Genomic DNA, 14981 nt, shown 5'->3' on the forward strand with positions numbered 1-14981 from the left:
ACACCAAGTACAACACCGTATGGCTTTCCAGTGACCTTAACACACTAGCCAACATAGGAGCTGCCATAGTAATTACAGATTACATTAAGTATCCAGTAAAAGCCAACAGCCAACTACCAGGCAAACCTTTTATGCGTTATTAAAATCATATCCTTCCCAGAAGATTCAAGCTAATAAAATTGAATTTGATAATGCAATCAGTAAAAAGCAGGTTTTAAAAAAAACCTCTCCTTTGTTGATAATGTCCCAAGAAATCCTATGTTTTATATAATGCCTAATACACATAAGCGTGGAAATAATCCCTCAGGTATATTAACAGTTTCAGTTGCACATTCTCTGAGACTGCCTTGAATTTTTTATAATTATATTTTATTAAGAAATAATTGTTATATATCAAGTGTGTGTTGCACTTAGATTAAAGATTAAGGACTGCGGTTACCTAATATTTCAGCAATTAAAATATAGAAGATTTTAGAAAGTATAAAATTGGAAGGATTGTTCTTACATACCAAGAAGCTAGTTCTCCTTCCTGAGCAACTGGCTGGGGCAGTTTGTTACGGGCCCTGAAAAATAAAAAATATTAGAGATTCGACATTAAAAAAGGAAGAGGGAACAAACACTTTGTTTGTAAGGAGACCAATGTTCACTGCTAACATTTCTAGTAAATCACTTATGACTTGATATATCCTATATTGGGCCACCCTAAAGGAGCCCTAGTGGGCCTGACTTTCAGACCAAAAGTTTCTGAAAACTTGGCTTTTTGAGCGGTTGTCAGAATAGGATTTTTTTTTCCATCTTGGCCAAGATAGTGTATTTCGTTATATAGTAGAACCAGGGTTACCTGTGTTTGAGAACTGACACTGTACAGCAGCTGCTTTTGTGAGGTTGTTGGTCAGTCTTCGATTTCATACGACTCTTAAAATTTTAAAACAAGGTATATATTCCCATATATCATATAGAAAATTTAGAAAAAAGTTAATATTGAACAATATTCTACAACGAGATTAGTGTTCTGTTTCTGTGAGCCTAAAGGGTCCAAGACCCTGCTGTAAAGCTGTCAGCACATGAGCTGACTCTGCACTGAACATCTAGAACATGGCTCAAAGCAGAGTGTGGTGCAGATTCTCTGAGTAGGTGGTAAAACGATTAAAAATAAATAAAGCCAGGATAAATCAGTTTCATGACAACGTATTTTGCACACAGAATGCCGTAGTTGCAAAAATCTTGCTCTTCGATCATTAGCTGGCGTAGTGGTACAAGAGCCTGGCCCCAGCCATGCCTAAAGGAGGACTTACATGCTTACTTTTTCTTCAGTTCTCCCAAACTGATAAGAAAGGTTGCAACTTGGTGCCTTAGATCACAGCTATTACCTAAAACAAGAAGTACTGTCTGGTCTGTTCCTGTTGAAGGGCATGGAAATACCGCTTCCAGTAGGAGTCAACTGCGAGTTTGTCATTCTTAATTTAGGCAGTTTGTGAGCTACTCCAGATCTGGATATAGTCTTAGCTATGGCTTTTGAATCAAAGTTGCCCTAATAAATTCTATTTTTACTTTTTAAAAGTCAGATTGTTTATTTCAAAACCAAAGTGTAGGTTTAAAACCAAAACAACACCTCTCCCCCCTTGGCCTGAGTTTTTATTTTTTGCTGTCTCAGAAAACTTGCCTGCAGCAGAAAAGGGGTCAAGGAGTAGCAGCACAGCGGGCCAAAGGCAGCCCTCCTGCAGGTCCGGTGCAGTAGCTGGGGGATGCCTACCGAAACCGGGACTGAATTTGGTCCTCTGTCTTTGCTGTGTGAGTAGAGGTTCTGTTTTAGTACTTCAGAGGCGCCCAAGAAAACTTTGTAATTGATGTTTTCCACTCATTTTCTTTCTCTACTGGTTCTGTATTTTGGTCGAGTCGCGTTTCCCCGGCTTTCAGATGTATGCTTGAACGCTGGAAAAACTCACTCTCATGCATAATGAAAGAGGAAAAGTTACAGAGGAGGAATTTATTGGCTAGAGTCTCCATTCCTGCTCTATATCTTGCTCTACAAGCTCCCACAGCAAGTGAGTGGTAGAGCCAAGAATAGAACACCACTTCTCTGACACCCAGTCCAGCGTCTTAACCCCTGCCTCCCGTGAGAAATTTTGTTTCGGTTTTCTGTACGGCGCAAAGATAAGATCATACTTTATTTTCGTGCATAAATTGATCTCTAGGGTGCATGAATAGGGTTGGGAAATAGCCAGAGAATAACACAATGTAAATAGTGAAACATAAGGAGGTTTTATATGTCACAATACAGCTTCTCAGACTGCTGTGTGTCTGGATAGAATTAATTAAAAATTATATGAAGTATTTGAGTTCTTTCAAGTTCGTTTCAAGCACACAAGGTCTTCTTCAGCGAGAAAGCAGGATTTCTTTTGCTCAGCTGGATTTTCTTTGAGAGCAGCCAGCGGAGGTGTTCTTTTGCCCGTAACGTAGAGGTGCTTTTCCTCTCCGGTAGTACTTGTTTTGTCGGGGATAACGGCAGGTGCTGTGTTGCTTCTTTGGCGATAGCAAAGGAGTCTGGAAAAAGACGGAGTTGGCGTGGGTTGACTAACACATTCTAACCGCAAAGAATTGCTATTATTATGGATTGAGTATCATAAGGAGTAGCATGTGTAACTTAGCATGGGGATGTTAATATAAAACGCTTAACTGCATCCAGTATTCACAAGTGATAAAGGCAAGAGTGGTCCCTAGAAGTGCTGACTCAGCACCCTGGCTTCTGAAACAGCCACTACTCTAAGTTTGGTATACCCCCTCCAAAACGTCCAGCAGCGCTGGTTTAAAACAAGCTCAGCTGATAGGGGCACTCCCGTTGTCCTTTGCTTTGGTACCCACCAAACCTTCCATCAGATTCATGACTGCAGTTGTGCTACGTTAGCCAGCTCCTTCTCAGGATTTCTCCTCCAGAACGACTTTGAGGTTTGACAAATCGGGGAACCTTGCACTCGATTTCAGGCAATGTAAGAGCTTCTCCTTTCTGGCCTTTCCCAACATGTGAACAAAAGGCAAGTGCTAAGTGCCACAGGTGGAAGCTGGGTCCCACCTCTCTTTTAAAAGCATATAGGTTCGAAGAGTAAATATTTGTGAAAGATTTATTTTCAAAATCTCTTCACACTTCATGAATGGGTGTGTATGTGTATACGCAGGGAATAGAGGTTGCTGTAAAAGGATAGAAAAGAGGTCACGGTAGCTTTCTGTCTGTGCTCTTTAGCCATATTCATTGCTTTTATAGAAGCATTTACAATACAAACTGCTCAAATGCATTTGAAAATGACCCTACGTTATTTTAGGTACCTAGCAGTGTGGATGCTCAAACAAGTTGCTAGGGATAAGCTGAAGCATGACCCTACAGCCCCGCTGGGACAGAGAGATCCTTCTCCACTGACGGCAAAACGACACATGTGCTTGCTCACTGGCTAGAAATGATCAGGAATTTTTTTGGCAGTTTTACACTCGGGAACTCTTTTTTTCTCACCACTGAAACATTTTGTGGGAACATGCCAGTTTCAGTGAAACTTCTGTAATAAAAAGTTTGTTTTCAGGCTAGAATCTAGAGGGAGTGTGCTCTAACCTTGATCTGCCTGGCTGAGGAGAAGGACTTAACCCCCAAAGTCTTCACATTCCAGGAGAGCCCTAATTCTGGGTTATGATGTTGTCAGAGTGCTCTTTTCCTGTGCTTTTGTAAAAACAAACCAAAAAACCCCAACCAACAAACAGATCCCACTTCTAAGTTCATCCTGTTGCAATTGGGAATGCTTCTGAAACTTTGAAATGATTTCTGGGATGGGAAAAATTATTTTTCTTCTCTTTCAACTTTGCACCTCAGCACTCCATCACGAACTTTGTTTGCATCTGAGATTTTGCTCTTGATGAATGAGCTCTCAGCCATAAAGACTGCTGTGAACGAGGCTTAAGGACTTTCCTGAAAAATGAAAACCAAAAGGCTAAACCACAGTTACCTTAGGAAATGTGAGGAAGGAGAAAAATGAGATCTTTGCTCTCCTGCCGCTTCTATAGGGTTTTGTCATTCATTCCTCAGCCAGATTCTCCTGCTGCAGACCCTGGCCGCTCCGGCTCAAGCGTGAGATGCGGACAGCGCGTTGCCAGGTTATCAGGGAGGGTCTCCTGGGGCTCTCAGCTGGTGCGGGGCCGTGGCGTCTCTAGGGACTGGCAGGCTGTGCTCCGATGGCTCTGCCGTACCCGATACGTTCATGGACGCTGCCCCAGCTGCTCCGCCGAAGGGATGCCACAAATCGACTTGGGTCTTCACCTTCAAGGGCTTTTTTGGTTACTACAGTTAGAAATGCCAACTACATTGTAAAACAAACAAACGGAAATGTCATCTGTTGTTCTTTCTGGAACCTGACGTCTATTGTTATTTACTGCTTGCTGTAGTGGTGGCTATGCTTTTTTTGTGGTTATCTCTGTGACAATTGAAAGGAAAGGGCTGAAATTTGACCTCCGATAAGTGTGAGACGACTTCTGTTTATCCTCTGCCTTCTTCCAGGCAGCAGACACCAAGAGGCTGCTCCTCTAGGCTGCAGAGCCGTCAGAGAACTCGTGGTGATATCTTACACGGGGTTGTATCAAAGTGAAAAACGTAAATCTTACAAATCACTACACGGTATACGCATCCCCCTCTGGGAAGATGCTGGGGCAAAAAATGGTCGAACAGCTGTTTAGCGTGCTATTGGAGTGTGCTCATGTTACGGTGATGAGTGCAGAATGAAAGAAATGATACAGAAACGCAAATGGGAATATTTTAGAAAATTTTCCAAAGACGTTTTTAAAAAGACTACTTGGTAGTCAAAGTGTCATGATACTGTGCTTGATGACTCTCATCTAAAACAGCGGGGCTTTAGTATATGTTGGGTTTAAGTGCGATTGAAATCTTTTGGGATTGCATATTTAGCAGAAAGGTCTGAGCAATGGTATCTGTACTTGTGTCCTAAGCAGAAGTAGCAGCATATGACATACAAGGGAGTAATTCCGATCTGATGTGGAAGGAATTGAACACACTCGACTTCTGTCAGCTGCAAGTGGTGTCTGTGTTTGCCCTGTACCGATATAATGTGTTGGTCGATATGCGCTTTCATATAAGCCTCAACAAATTGAAATAGCAGTGCTCTAATGATATCTTCCTTCTTAATGGCTCTTAGAAATAGCTATCAAATCAACTGTGAATATAGTCGTATAAAGTTTGTCAGTGCAGTCATGCTTTAACACTAATGAGGCCTATGCAAAACGTATTTTGAAAACGCCTTTCAAAGAGAACAAACGTGGTTTATCTCAGCCAGTGTGGAAGTCTTAAACAAAACTCCCGGTGAAGGATTGCAACAGAACGGAATATTTGCTGGGCACTGGAGTGCAAAGGAAGCCAAAAAGTCATAGCTTTTCTGAATTATTTTTGTGAGGACCTCAAATTTGCTTCTGACAAATCGTTTTATCTCACTTTTAATTTTAATGGATTGAAAGCCTTTTTCATTTCTAGGTAGTTTTTACTCAGTCTTTGAACTTTGAACCTGATCATTTTTATTCAGCAGGGACTGGAGGATGGGGCTCTTTGTTTTGGTGCAATAAATATGCTGCAACCAGCCACTGTTTTCTGTTCCCTGCTCTCGTAACTTTTGTTCTTTATGTGATGCTATTTGCATGTTAGCTACAGCAGGCACAAAATAAGAGGTTTAATTAAAAAAATGTTATCGGGGGTCCAATTCAAGATCAAAGATCACATGCTATCAGAGATCTAGTACTTTGATACCACAATAATAGGTACCTTAGAAATAGTCAGATGGGTTAGATTAGATAGTAATTTATTTTAGCTTGTTTCCTTTTTCTTAGTACTTATTCCAGATACCATAACCTACTAGAAGTTTTAAGAAGAAACAGTAATTTTTAAAGTGAAAAGTAAAAGGCTTCCAGTTTAAACAAAACTGATCAAAAAATTATAGAAGTAGGAAAATGAGACCTTTAGAATAAATATGACCAAAAGCATAATAAACATTGACTGGGAGCATAATCCCGAATGCTAACATAAATCTGTTTGTTGTAACAAACATTTAGTCTAATTTAATCTTCGAATGTATTACTGCCAGAAAGAATAGAATTTACAGGCTGTAACGTGTTGGTTGCTCTTAAAATTCTGCTTTAACTATTGATGCTGATAGTGTCTCCCACCGAAAAGACCTTTTTAATTATCATTGTCATCCATCTCAGTGAAGTCTGTGCATGTGTATTATTTACAGATCATTCTGTAAACTACTAAATAAGTTGTATACTGAGATGGGAACAGGAGATAAAATTGTGCTGCGTTGCCATCAGAGCGCCACAACAGCATGTGAATTTGAGCTCTTGTGAGTTAAGAGCTTGTGATATAATACTCAGGAGAAAGCAAGGGCAGTGCTAGTTCGTTACACGGCAGCGTATCCGCACAGCTAACGCTCAGATCTCGCAAGACGTTAACCGCCTCTGAAAAGATGCAAGAACCCTCCGCTTCTAACGTAGCCCATGGCAGTTAATGGAACTGGGCAACCTGTTTACTTTTGTTTTACTTCTGAATTACTTTGATTTTAGATTAAGTAATCTAAATGTCTGTTTGGTAGAGAACAGTGGTTTTCTGTATTCTTTCACACTTAGAAATTATTCTAACAGCTCTTCCGGCTAATAAATCATAACTAAGTTGGTTTCTAATGCATTTGAACTGTCAGCCAGTATGTGCAGAATGTTATCGGTTTTCGTGTGTTACAGATAGGGGAGGTGGAAAAGTGGTTTTAAAATGGTGTTGAGCTACTGCAAAGATTTTCCATTTGCTTCTCAGCCATTGCCTTTGTGCAATCTCGGGGCGATTGCATTTAAGTGGTAGGGGGTACGGCCTGCCAGGAGGGACGCTCTGCAAAGCTTCCTTTGACACCCACGGAACCCAAAAAGCTCTCAACTGGGCAAAGCGCTGTGATTCTCCCGGCCGGACAACGGAGCAGGGCTCTGGCTCCTGCTTACTGACCCCAGCCACCAAGGCCAGGCGGGAAGGGGCTTTGAGCAGCCTGGGCTAGTGGAAGATGTCGCTGCCCATGGGAGGGGGGTGGAACCAGATGGGCTTTAAGGTCCTTTCCAACCCAAACCATTCTATGATCTCTCCCTGAAAAGACTTTGAATGATTTTCCATTTTTTCTTACCCAAAAGTGGCTTTGGAAAGACAGAAGGAATGCAAATAAACATGTAAAAGAGGCAGTCTAATTGGGCGTACAGTTCTTGGAACTTCATTACTCTTCATTATCTGAAAAACGGCAAATAAGAAAGCGAACGCCGGCAGGGCAGAGATGCGTTGTCACATTGCAAATTTCGTGTTGGGAGAGATATTTGTGAATGCTAACAGAAAGCCTAGGATCCAAAATTTGTTACTGGGGTTCAGTCTTGTGAATGAAGACTATTTTTAGAAATGAACTCCGTTGACAAACGCTTATTTTCCGTGTAAATGGACATCTTGTTTAAATTCAGAGGCAAAAAAAACCTGGGGTTAAGCGTAAGACCCACAATTCAATTTGCATGTTGAGTAATTCAGACTGTAATAGAAGCTTTGTCATGGTAAGGTTAGGGCTTTCCTGTGGCTGTTCAAGTGGGCTCTGAAGACTTTTTAACATGTTGCAGGATATTAAGGGGGGAAAGTTTGACCTACATCCATTTTTTTCAGAGCCACTTCTGCAGGTTTCATCACACTTCCCGTGTCTCGCACGTGGGACATTGCCGAGGGCAGGATAGGTGCCCAATTGCCTACATACAATTTCATCAGGAAAGGTATATGATTTATTGCCCTGTAAAGGGTTTTGACATGAAGCCTGTGAAAAGCACTATATAAATGCCAATACAATATAAAACGTCACACAACTACTTTATTCATTAATTCAGACCCTGTGCTTTTGTACTGGAGAGAAATGGGAGTGAAATATGAATGTGTTCCTTATGCTTTAAAGGGAAAAATGGGTTTGCGGATTTTATAAAGGCTGATGTGTTAACCTGCCTTTGCGGTTCCTTTAAAGACAAGCAGAAAGAAGCCCGCTCGTTGCCTGGTAGTAACGCTGTGAAGGAAAGCAGATAGAGCACCAACAAAGGGAAACTCCGCGTCCGTGATGACAGTCCTTGGTCATGATCCTGCTCTCACGACGCAAAGAGATGATTTCATTTTTTACTTCAAAACGCCATTTGTTTCAGCGCTGCTAGCTGGAAGCCTTTCTGCCATCACCTCATTACATTTTTTCCCCTTATGTTTTTTCGTATTATCCTCTTTAAACAGGTCAATAACCAAAGGTTCCCCGGCCTTCATGGCGTTGGACAGGCCTGTTTCAGAACGTGGCTTCAGCAAGAGAAAATGAGCTTCAGGAGCGCTTTACTGACCCGTTAGAGCGGAGCAGCGCTTGCTGCACCGTCCTCATTGCGTTGCCCAAAGGGGACAACAGCTCCTCAAAGCCCAGATCTCACCAGTCCCCAGCTCCTTCCTTCTGGGAAGCCACTGGGGGAGACCAGGGAGGAAGAGGAAGGGCATGGGAGATACCAGAAAACCCCCTTTCGTCTTCTGCAGGGATTTTCTAGCCTTGCCCAGTTCACTTTGCATAGTGGGGGCCAGTTGGTGCAAATCTCAAAACTCTTGTGTCCGGTCAGCTGAGGTTTTCTCTCACCTGCTGACCCACCTGCTTTTTTTAAACCTTCATACATCAGCTTTAACTACTGCTGAGTACCGAGTAAAATTTACTCCGTTCCCTTATTTTTATTTCAAGTTGCTTTCCAAATTCCTTCCCCCTTCTGTGTTTCTCCTTGATTTTGATTATTTCTATTTTCGCTTTTAATAGGATGTTCACTTTCTGCTGATCTCTGCTGACATTTTCCCCTTTTGATTTGTAGTACTATTAATTCCCCTCTGTTCAATGTTTTGTCTACATTCAGAACATGTTTGTTTTCCGCTAGTGGCCTGTAATTACTTTCCCCCTCCTTCTCTTTAATTTTTCCAATTACGTCTCCACTGATGCTCCTTTAAGAGCGAGACATACCGGGGGTAACCTCTTGAGGATACGACTTCTTTGGCCAGCAAGTGTTTTAAGTCTTGGAAAGGAGCTCGGGTTGAGGGTATTGATTGCGCCTCTCCTTGGTAAATCGGTAAATTAGGTTTTTTTGTTGCGGTTAGTTAATATGTGAGTCCTGTTGCGTTTGGGGATGGTCCCGCATTGCCACCTTCTCGCGGGGCCGGGGGCAGGGGCGAGCCACCCCTGCTGCGGCACCTTAAACCAGAGACCTCCAGCCCTTGGGTTTGGTGCAGCTTCCCTCCATTTCAGGCGAGGGACGGAGGAACGCTGAGACTGAGGGGGCAACGCAAAGTGACCCGGGAAATCTGTGACGAAGTAGAAAATCAGATTCGGTTCTCCGCCGTCCCCGTTTCCCACCCTGGTCTTTCAGCCTAGCCACTGGCCTGTTAATTTTTCTGTGTTTGTCTTTCAGTCTCAATGCTGTGGAAATCCAAGTCCTTCCTGCGGGCAGTAAACGAGATGTACTTCATAGTTGGCATCCTGTGCCGTTTTCACGGGGAACTATTTCTAGTGGAGTGTTTTGCAAGGCTTCCTGGTATTCTGTACTTGTCTCTCAACCTATGAATGCGTTTCATTCTTCCCAGCCCCAGTGTTTTCCGTGGCACTTCTACCAGGGACGGGAGAATTCCAGGCCCGTTGGAAATTCAGACGGAGCCCTCGCGCTCTGCCAAGCGCCTACCCCGGGCCCGGAAACCTGTGTCCCGTGAAAACCCGCTTTCGGCTTATTTTCCTCCTCGCTCCTGACGGTCGTCAGCGTGGGGTCTTCGCCCCTGCTCCCACCCGGGACCGGCCGGCAGCGCCCAGCCGCGGCCGCCCGCACCCTGCAGTGCCCGTCCGCGGCCGCGCGGGGGCGCCGCAGACCGCGCAGGGGCGCGCAAGGGGCGCGCAAGGGGCCGGGGCGAAGCCCAGCGGCGGCGGCGGCGGCAACCGCGCAGCTCCGCGGGGCACCGCGGCCCTTCCTGTGCGCAGCCACCGGCGCAGCGCCGCGCTCCGCGGGCGCGCAGTCGTTAGCCGCGGATTTCTCCCCCAAAACGGGTCGAGTGGCGTTACTGGGGGGGAGGGGGGGGGGCAGTGGGGGCGCCGGCGTCTGCTCCCCCCGCCTCGAAAGTCGTTTAAAGGCACCAGCACCGGGCGCAAACAGGGAGGCTTTGTGCAGGCGTGTGCGTGAAGCACAGTGCGAAAGCGGGGGGAAAAAAAAAGAAAAGAAAAGAAAAAAAAAAAGTGGTCATAGTAGGTTTGTTAAGGAATCCGGTAAGTTATAGGGAGCAAAATTAAATGTCTGGTGCTTACACGACGGCATGTTTTACAAGGGAGAAGGAAACTGCGCAGAAAATGCATGGGCTTTTATTGTTGGTTTTCATTGCCTGTATTGTGGTGGATGCTTTATGCTACGGAGAGCAAGTTTAATTGAACCAGATCGCTGATTTCATATAGTAGGGGGCACGGGGTGGGTTTTTTTTTTTTGTTTTGTTTTCGGAGTTAACCGTTTCGGGGACTAGAAGCAGGCAGGACCGGGCTCCGCAGCCTCCGAGTTTCGAGCCAGCAAATAAAAACACGTTACATAAAAACAAACACCGAGCCCGGTTATCAAAGCCTCAATCTCTCTCTATTATTTTCCCTTGTATTTGGTGCCTTTTTTTTTTTTTTTTTTTTTTTTTTAAATCACATCTGTCGTTCCCAGCCTTTCCCAGGACTGCAAAGCAAAGTGGACAGCTTCCATGTGACCACCTAGTACAGGAGGCATTTTCTACTGGGAAACTTTGGAGCGGTTTTCTCCCTTCCTTTCCTTCTGACAGCTCAGAAAAAGAAAATGTGCAATCTTCCCGGTGATTAAACTTTCCGTATTTGTCTCCAGACTTATCGGGTTTATCCAAACTTTTGTGTGTGTGCGTATTCCCCCCCCCTTCTGTGCATTTGTAAAGTAGCCCCATCTAGCAATGATAAATATCCCTGTTGATCACTTGATTGATTACCTCTCGGAAAGGTCACGCGGGCTTGCAGTAATTTCCTTTTGCCTAAGGCTCCCTTTTCACTTTTACTCCCGCACGACAGCTCCAAGTATACAGGATCTTTATTTTTGATTTTTAACCCCTAAATAGCTCCCCGAAAACAATGCGGCGGTGAAAAGAAGGAGGAAAATCAGGCGGCGGGTCGGCGCTGCCCCAGCCCTCGCCGCGCTCTCCCGGGGCGGGCTCGGGGAGGCAGAGCCTCCCTCCCTGCTCTCCTGCGGGCTGAGAATTCGGATTTAAACAACCAGACAAGCTATTAATTTACCCATGCTACCCAGGGTCCTGAACCCAATTAATTTCTAATAATTACAGCCCAAGGGGGCTGGAGAGATCCCTCTGCCTCTTTCTAGCCTTGCCACTTCGCGGCACCGAGGTCAGCATATAATAATAAAGTGTATATTTTGAAAGTGATCAGCAGAACAGTGAGTTATTGCAATGAATGAAAATTGTTTCCATTTTGGCTAATTGAGCCCGTGGCTGAAAGCTGGAGTTCTGAGACTAAATAAAGAGGACTGTTTCATTTCAACGTGGGCTGGAAATCCCTGCATAGCTTTTCGGTCACCCAGCAAGAAGCTTAATTTCTTAACAGCAAACCTGAAATCAAGCGTTGGGTAAACAGTATTAATAATTGCATTACAATGATTAAATTAATCTTACTGGTAGCTTGGAGAATATAGATTGAGATTGAATGACGCGATGTAAAGTTCACTGCACAAAGACAATAGCGCAACAAATACCGCGATGAAGAATTCCAACTTTTCTCCAAGTAGGCTGCGGGGCTCGTTCAATTATAATTTAAGGAAGAGAAAATTTCCTCTTACGGGGAACGCACTGAAACCTGTGCGTGCGGGGGTGCGCTCGCTCTCCCAGCCTGCGGTAGAAATAGATTTCATTCCGCCCCTCCATCCACAAAAAGCCCCCCAAACCCCCAAATTTAAATAGTTCTTTCTGCCCGCGGATCGGCTGCAAACGAGCCCGCAGCCAGCCGCTTCCCACCCGCGAAGGAGCGGAGGCTGCGGGCGCGGAGGAGCCTCCCCGCACGAACGAAACGGATTTCCCGGGGGGCGGCCGGGGCCGCTCGGGGAGGGGGCCCAGCCCGGCGGGGCGGCGGCGGGCGACGCCGGGGGCCGCGGGGCGGGCGGCGGGGGGCGGCCCGGGCCGGCGGCCGGGGGCCCCGGGCGCTGGCGAGGCACCTGCCGGGCTCCCGGGGCCGGCGGGCAGGTGGCGGGGCCGGGCGGGCGCGGCCGGGGTCAGGGCTGCCCGCCCGGGAAAGGCGCATCTGCGCGACCGGCCCGGCCGCCGGGCTCCCAGGCGTGCTCCCGCCGGCGGCGGGCTCGGCAGCCCGGCCGGGAGCGGGCTCCCCGGGCGGGGGCAAGGACGCGCACCCCTGCCCGGACGGCGGCTTTGCTCCGTTTAAACCGGGGGGCGGGAGGCGCGGGGGGGGGAGTTTTGCGAAGTTGCCGGGCGCTTTCCCTTCTCCCCGGTGTCGGGGCAGGGATGATTTGGGGAAACCCCGGCGCAGCCCCGCAGGGTCGGGGGCGCGCCGTGCCCGTTCCCCGCGGGCAGCCCCGCAGCCCGGCCCGGCCCCGCGCATCCCCCGCGCAGCCGGGGGGCCGCTCCCCGCCGGGGCAGAGGGGCCCAGCTCCGCCCGGGACAGCACCGAGGGGGGCGAGCGGCGGGGGTCTGTGGCTGGGGGAGGCCGAGCCCGGTACGGGGGGCGTTCGGTGCACCCCTGCCCGGCTGCGGGGGGGGGGAGTGTGGGTGGGCACGGAGCAGCTGCGCCACTTTAGGGGAAAAAAAAAAAAAATCCAATTTGCAAATTAAAAATAACGACGGGCATCAAGGACGGCTCCGCCGAGCGGGTTTCAAGCGCTTGCGCCCGTCCGCCGGGCGTTTGGGGGAGCGGCGGGGGATGCGCAGTGCCCCCGCCCCACGGCCCGGCCGCGGGGGGGTCCGGGGTGCGGGGCGGGGGGGGCCGCGGGCGGCGCCGGGCCGCGCACCGGCAGCCGGGGGGTGTGGGGTGTGTGGGGGGGTGCGGGGTTGGAGGGGGAAGGGGCGATGCTGAGGATTTTATTAAAACAAAAAGTTGAGCAGCGTGTATGTACTGGCGCAGCACCGAGTCTGAAAGATTGTAATTTTCTTTTATGGTGTCTGGCAGGATTTGCAACAGATATTAATGGGAACATAAATAGCGCATGGAAGGTATTGAACAAAACTGTTTAATGCAAGGAGGTTGTACCAGAGGAAAATCTATATGTAGTTTGGATTGATTCATACCTCGGACACAGCCATCCCCTAAAGGAGTTCCCAATTTCTGCGCTCTCCCTCTTTGATTGGCAAACCCTGTAATTAAAACAGATTAGAGCGGTCGGCGTTACTGTTTTAAAAGCGCTTTTTTCCAGCCCAACTGGTGGTGGCCGAGCCGAGTTCAAGGTGGGGAAAAAGCGTGTGCGCTGGGAAAGTGTGCAATTCAACGGTACGCATGCATAATAAAACACACGAGCAAATTACATCTCTGTCTGTATATCCGCAGAGATCTACGGCGATTGCGGCCGGGTGAGAATAAAGTATTTAAATGGTGCGAAGACGCCAGAGCAGCGTTAATATCCCATTAAGAAAACAAACAAACAAAAGGAAAAGGCAGAAAAAAGGTGTCGCTTCTCCCCCCAGCCCCCGCCCGGCGGGAGCGCGGGTTCCCCCTCCGTGACCCTTCCCGGCCGCCCCACGGCCGCGACCGCGGAGCCCGGCGGCGGCTGCCCGCCCCGTCCCGGCCCGTCCCGGCCCCGGTGGCGGCTGTCAGGGTCCCCACCGGCGGTGATGGATCGCTGCAAACTTTTTTTTGGCGGCGCTGAAATGTTGAAGAGCGGGGGGGAGCCGCCCGTGCGCATGTGCGAAGGTGTCCAAACTGACAATGCTGGAGAGATAGCGAGCCGGGATTGAGAGAAAGGGAGAGTGTGTGTGCGGGAGAGGGAGAGGAGAGAGGGAGAGGGGGAGCGAAAAAAGGAGGAAAAGCTCCGGCAGGAAAAAAAAAAAGCCCCCCCCCGCCCCAACCCCACGCCAGCATCGGCCGCGGGACTGGCAGCATGCGATCCAAGGGCAGGGCGAGGAAGCTGGCCGCAAGTAGGTGCAATACCCCTTTCTCTTGGCTTTTCACCCTCCCTCTCTGCCATGTTGCATAGACATGTCTGATGCGGCGCGGAGCTCGCAGGCAACCTGCAGCATCCCCCCCTCCCTTACCCCTCCGGACCCCTTCCACCCGGCCCGGCTCGGCTCGGCTCGGCTCGGCGGGGACCGGGGAGGGGGTGCGCGGCGACCGGAGCCGGCGTGGGGGCTGCGGGCGACCGGCGGGAGGTGGGGAAGGAGTTGAGGAAAAGTTCAGTGGCGAGCGCTGGAAGTTGCTGCCGCTGCCGGGGGCTGGAGTGGAGGGGGGGTCCGGGAAAGGGGGGGTGCGAGCGGCTGCGGGCCCTATAGTGGGCGCTGTCGGCTGCCGGCAGGGCTGGGGGCCGCGGGGGGGGGCGTGAGTGGGTGTGAGTGCGTGTCTGCGTGTGCGCGGAGGGGCAGCGGCAGCGCTGCGGGGCGGGCGGCCAGCCCCGGCCGCAGGTAGCCGGTGCGGAGCTACGGCGGACCCCCCCCCCGCCCCCGCCATCCCCGCAGCCCCGGCTCTGCCCCGCCAACCCCCCCCCCCCCGCCCAAACCGCGCGTGGGAGCGGGGCGTGCGTGGGGCCCCACGCGTGGGGGTGGGAGGGTGGGGGGCAGCGGGGCGGCCGGGCAGCGCGGAGCGCGTCCCAGCCTGCGGGAGTCACCCGCTAAGAGTTGATGTAAATGGTGTAATTTCAGGCGGTTTTCCAGCACTTTTTATACAGTTTGGCCGCCC

The 14981-nt window shown here is 49.0% G+C and overlaps 1 protein-coding gene across 5 annotated transcripts in view; it reads left to right on the forward strand.

Moving 5' to 3' along the window:
- The first annotated feature begins 14084 nt into the window (after positions 1-14084).
- MECOM (MDS1 and EVI1 complex locus) overlaps positions 14085-14981 on the forward strand; it is a 347041-nt gene continuing 346144 nt past the window's right edge. For 2 of the 5 annotated variants that reach the window (XM_087739815.1, XM_087739816.1), the window contains exon 1: positions 14085-14227. In XM_087739815.1, the coding sequence (XP_087595941.1) occupies positions 14191-14227 (37 nt within the window). In that variant the 5' untranslated portion in view covers positions 14085-14190. The remainder of the gene's footprint in view (positions 14228-14981) is intronic. The other 3 variants (XM_087739817.1, XM_087739818.1, XM_087739820.1) reach the window with 2 other exon arrangements.

This window comes from Nipponia nippon, unplaced genomic scaffold (genome assembly GCF_047370975.1).
Source record: "Nipponia nippon isolate SJK-2023a ecotype South Korea unplaced genomic scaffold, ASM4737097v1 scaffold_7, whole genome shotgun sequence".
NCBI classification, from domain to species: domain Eukaryota; kingdom Metazoa; phylum Chordata; class Aves; order Pelecaniformes; family Threskiornithidae; genus Nipponia; species Nipponia nippon.